This window comes from Nesoenas mayeri, assembly GCF_963082525.1.
Source record: "Nesoenas mayeri genome assembly, chromosome: 25".
NCBI lineage: Eukaryota > Metazoa > Chordata > Aves > Columbiformes > Columbidae > Nesoenas > Nesoenas mayeri.
In genome coordinates, this window is record NC_137549.1 from 3303268 (window position 1) to 3307832 (window position 4565).

General features: G+C 51.5%; 1 protein-coding gene across 1 annotated transcript; it reads right to left on the reverse strand.

The window, feature by feature from the left end:
* Window positions 1–3101: 3101 nt before the first annotated feature.
* TINCR (TINCR ubiquitin domain containing) lies at window positions 3102–3365 on the reverse strand (the record flags this gene model as incomplete). The annotated part of the gene is made up of 1 exon (XM_080359455.1): window positions 3102–3365. The coding sequence occupies one exon, from the start codon at window positions 3363–3365 to the stop codon at window positions 3102–3104; it is 264 nt and encodes an 87-aa protein (XP_080215581.1).
* Between the last annotated feature and the right edge of the window lie 1200 nt (window positions 3366–4565).

The following is a 4565-nucleotide window of genomic DNA, read 5'->3' on the forward strand; positions in this document are numbered from 1 at the left end:
TTTGTTCTGCATAGAGAGCACAGCTGGCACAGAACCTTATCTTATCAACCTGTGTAGTCACCTCTAGACTAAGGGACAGTCCCTGGCCAATGAAATGCATCTGGACTGGGCCAAAACTGCACTGCGATACTCGAACAGAGAGCAGTCCAGGCACTGCTTAGTTTATTAGCACAGACCTCGTGTGACTGTGCAAGAAAGGAGCCTGAAACCAAGTGCAAAGGCTCTGTGCTTGTGCTCATTCCACGTCCGGATCCAGCTGGAGCTGTACATGCTTGGGAAAGGTCAGTGACAGGCACATGGCACATCAAGGAATCACTCTGGATCACCCATTTCTTTCTTCTCTTTGAAATAGCTCATGGATTAAGAGGTGGATTCACCAGTTCAAGACAGTATCTCTCCATCTAACATCGAACATCAAAACGCAGCCAACACATTATCAACAGCTAACGCAAATGCCCGCTGTCCAGCTCTGCTGCTGACCGCCCCGTGAGACCCCTCATGGGACGACATTTGAGAAGCGTCATGCTGCTTTCAGGAACTCCCACATCAGCCCCGAATCATCCACGAGCCGCCTGGCTCTGGGGCCCCGCGCTGTTCCCGAGCCGGCCAGACTGGTTGTGCCGCGGCGTGGGCTGTGGTGCCAGCACCGGTCACACCCGGGCGCTGGGGACAACCCGCTGCGTCGTGTGGCTGCTCTTGTCACGTCGAGACTCGCTGGTGGTCTCCTGGCCTCGAGCACCCATGGTTTGAACACCACAGCCTGCTGAGCTGGGGAGTTTCTCTGCCGCTCCGTTCACATTTCAAGTCTTTACTTGTTTGACTCACTTGCAAACTGTGGTGTTGTAGTATGTAGCTCTCTAGGGCAGAAGCTGTTTTTTCAGCATGTTCTTTGCTCGGCTTCTACCGCAACGGGATTGCAACTCAATCAGCGCGGCAGTAACGTGATTAACAAGCTTTGCACAAGGGGGATGTGATATTCCCGGGTCTGACCTGCCCGTGTGTTTTCCCAGGGTGAGAGGTCGTGTTGACCGAACTCCAGGATGGCTTGTTTGAACTTCTCAACACTAAGGTCCAGATAAATTCTCAGCGTTTGCCGGTATGCTCCTCGCTTTCCTTCCAAGCTGCAGACTTAAGTGAATTTTTATGACTAGGTTATAAACCCCAGAAAACATGAGCAAGAAGTGAAAATGCTGACTTGGCCTTTGCTAAATGCCAATTATCTACAAAGGCATTAAGGGCCGGGGGGGGGAATGAAAAATAGGGTCATTTTCATGTTTTCTCCGGTTCAAAGTAAACTGTCCTGTGAGCCCCTTGTGGGAACATGTAGCATACAGAGTGACCATTAATATTTATAGGCACGACAGAGCTGCAGACCTTGGCAATCAGAGCAACTCCACTTTTGGAATTAATAGAGCTGTGCTTGGCTGGCGTCTCAGTACAAAAGAGTAAGTAGGAGACACCAGGATTTTCAGGGAGAAGTTAAGAAGCACCATGCTGACCTTCGATGGAGAGGGTCCATCCTTCACCCGGGTGCTGGAGTATTAAAACCAGCTCTGAAATCCTCAGGGCTGCTGGCCAAACCCAGCACCGTGTTCTCTATTCCTCTCTTGTAGATATTCCCAACACTGCGTAGGCTGCTCTCCTCGTGTTCTCCAAGCTTACACACCATCACCCGGCTGACACCAAATGCTTTGGAGGTGGCTGAGGTTGTCACAGCCCAATAATGCTTCATGTCCAGGAACCCGAGGAGGACACGACTTCAGGGAGAGACCCAGCGCTGGGAAAAGGAATCAGAGGTTGGACAAAGGTGCTTGTTTAGGAGCCAGGAAGGTTCTGATGAAATTCAAGGAGAAAACAATAGAAACCTCCCTTCCCTTTTTCCCAAGAATTGAGCTGGGATTTGGAGCAACTCTTAAATGTTCAGAAATGGGGAGTGAATTGAGGAGGGCACCCTGAACTCAATGCAGCAGGGACAGGATCTCCCAGTGGTTTTTGCGTCGCCACAGTTACACCTGCGTCCGCAGCGTGTGGGAAGGTGCAGAGCACGTTATGGAAATCAGGTGTCTCTCGAAAGAGCATCAGTATGTGCGCTCCGTCAGTTGAGGCCCTCAGAATCCCTTTTTTACTCTCAAAAATTCAGGCTGTACGATTCAGGAAAACAAACACTGGAAACAACAACAACTAGAAATGCTCCTGCCATTAAAAACAAGGTGAAAAGGGGGAGCTGAGCCAAGTTAATCAGAGAGCTGAAATGAGATGTTGGAGAAAGGGGCCATGGGTGACTTGGGCTTTGCAGTTAGCTGAGCGATGTGAAATCTCTTGTGTCTGGCTGAGCTCTGAAAGGAAATGCTTTATTAAATCTTCTTTGTGAGAGATTTCAAGCTGCCTCTGGACTGGAAAATAGGACCATTCCAGGATGTGGCGCATAATCAGGAACTTTAGTGCAGGTTTTTCTGCAGGGGAAACTCTGATCAGCACAGACACATAACTCAGAGGGCTCAGGACTTAGCAAGCTGAATTAAACGCAGTGCACCCGTGCTTTTCTACCCCATATCCCCAAAATGCTCGCTGTTTTTTTGCTGTGATCTGGCCACACTTTGGGAAGCTGCAGCCTCTGCCCAGCACTCTGTGCTTTGCTGTAAGCGGGTGGTTCGCAGCTCCTCCTTGTCACAGCAGGACTGTGCCACCCCCAGATACCTGCAGAAAGTATCTACTCATGAGAAATATGGGGAGCCAGGCAGGACAGGAAGGAATAAGAAGTGAGAGGCTCCCAGAGCGCTCCCCACATCGCAGCAGCTCCTTCACCCCTTTGCACGTCTTGTCTCTCCCTCCGTGCTCGGCCACAGGAAAGCGAGACCTGCTCAGGGACAGGACAGGTGGCACCCACCCGGTGCCCTCCTCCTCTTACCCCCTTATTTCACACCACAGCGTGTCTGGAGCTGAAGAGCCACGAATCCCAATCTACCTGCTGGAAATCGCAGGGTTTGAGTTCCCGAGCTGCTTTCTGCAAAGCCCAACAGGAAAACATCCCAAAAGGCTGAGACCCACAGAGCGATTCCCCTTCTCCTGCACCGCCCCTCTTGCAGACGAGCTCCTTGTGCCTACCTTGTATTGCTGACGAGAAGCAGGACAGAGCCATTCTGGATATTGGCTTCTTTGAGGGTCTCATGCTCCTCGAGCTGCCTGGAGTTGTAATAAAACGACTTCTTCCAGGACGTGACGCCCTCCCGGACTAAGAGAGCCCGTAGGTCCATCACCGTGTCTCTGGGCTTGACCGTGAGGGGCATCATCAGGTCCTCATCAGCCAGGTGGACCTTGATGTGGTACCTCTTCCAACGAGAAAGGCTCCTCCGCAGCGTGTCCATCCTGTCCAGCTCACCAGGGCCAGTGTGAACATCCAGCTGCGAGGTGGGTAGGCAGGGATGTGGCTCCGAAGAGGCCGTCTGCTGCAGATCGCTTAAAACCTCCTGCCAAACCTGTTCGTCCCGGTTGCCGCGCTGCGTGCCTCGCATTCCAGGGAAGAGCTCACCTGGCTGCAGGAGCCTGCTGGCTGGGAAACGTCTGGGTGAGTCATTTCCACACACCCCTGAGTCCTGTAGTAATTACAACGTCTTCATCCCGATGGCTTGAGAGCTGGATCTCCACGGGTGCGCGTGAGAAATGAATGGGTTTGGTAACCTTGTGTGTCTCGCTCAAAAAAGCCGCCAGCTGTGGGGTAGATCAGTTCATAAAGTAGGCGTTGAGGAACCTCACAGCTATTTAACATGGCTGTTTTAATGAAGAAAAGTACTGTGCATAGTGAAAAGTTCCTCATGAGGGAGAAGAGACAGAACCTCATTAGTGCAGAGCAGTTTCCCCCTAGGAGATTTGTGTAATTATTGTAGGCAAACAGGCTGGGACCCTCTGAGAGGGGCAGGACTCCTCGTCACGCCATCAGATATCTAATATTGACTCACACACGTGCTCCTCGCTGGTTCGTCACCGTGATTTCCTCTTCCTTGCAGATCGCTGCCTAATGGAAGGGCCGGCCGTATTCCGCACCAGCACGTGAGCGGGGACGGCGTCGCGGGGCTGCCGGCACACGGCACAAACAGGCGACAACAGCAGCCTCCGGACACCGAGAGGTACGAGCGGTACTGCAGTAAACACAACAATACCCCCAAAAGGAAGGAAGCGATGCCAGCCGCGAGCGCCCGCTGTAATTGAATGATCCCGCAAGGCAGACTCTGGCAGTCACAAGATGATACTTCCCAGCAAACATCATCAAGATAAGGAAGTCATTTTTTCTTTCTTTTGCTCAAAAAGATCGAGTCACCCTGTTATCTTGTAGGTAATTTCCTGTAGCCTATATTACAAGAATTAATTCCCTTGTCCATTCTTCGCACCACAGACCCGTATTTTCAGACCACTGTGCTGCAAGATAGTTGAGTTCAGAGTCTGCTCTTCACTACAAAGGGGCTGCTCTTGCCCATTAGATAACAACACAAACTGTCAGATTTTCAGACATGGCAGCATTCAGCTCCCGTTGAGAATGAAAGAGGTGTCCCCTCTCCCACTGAAAAACA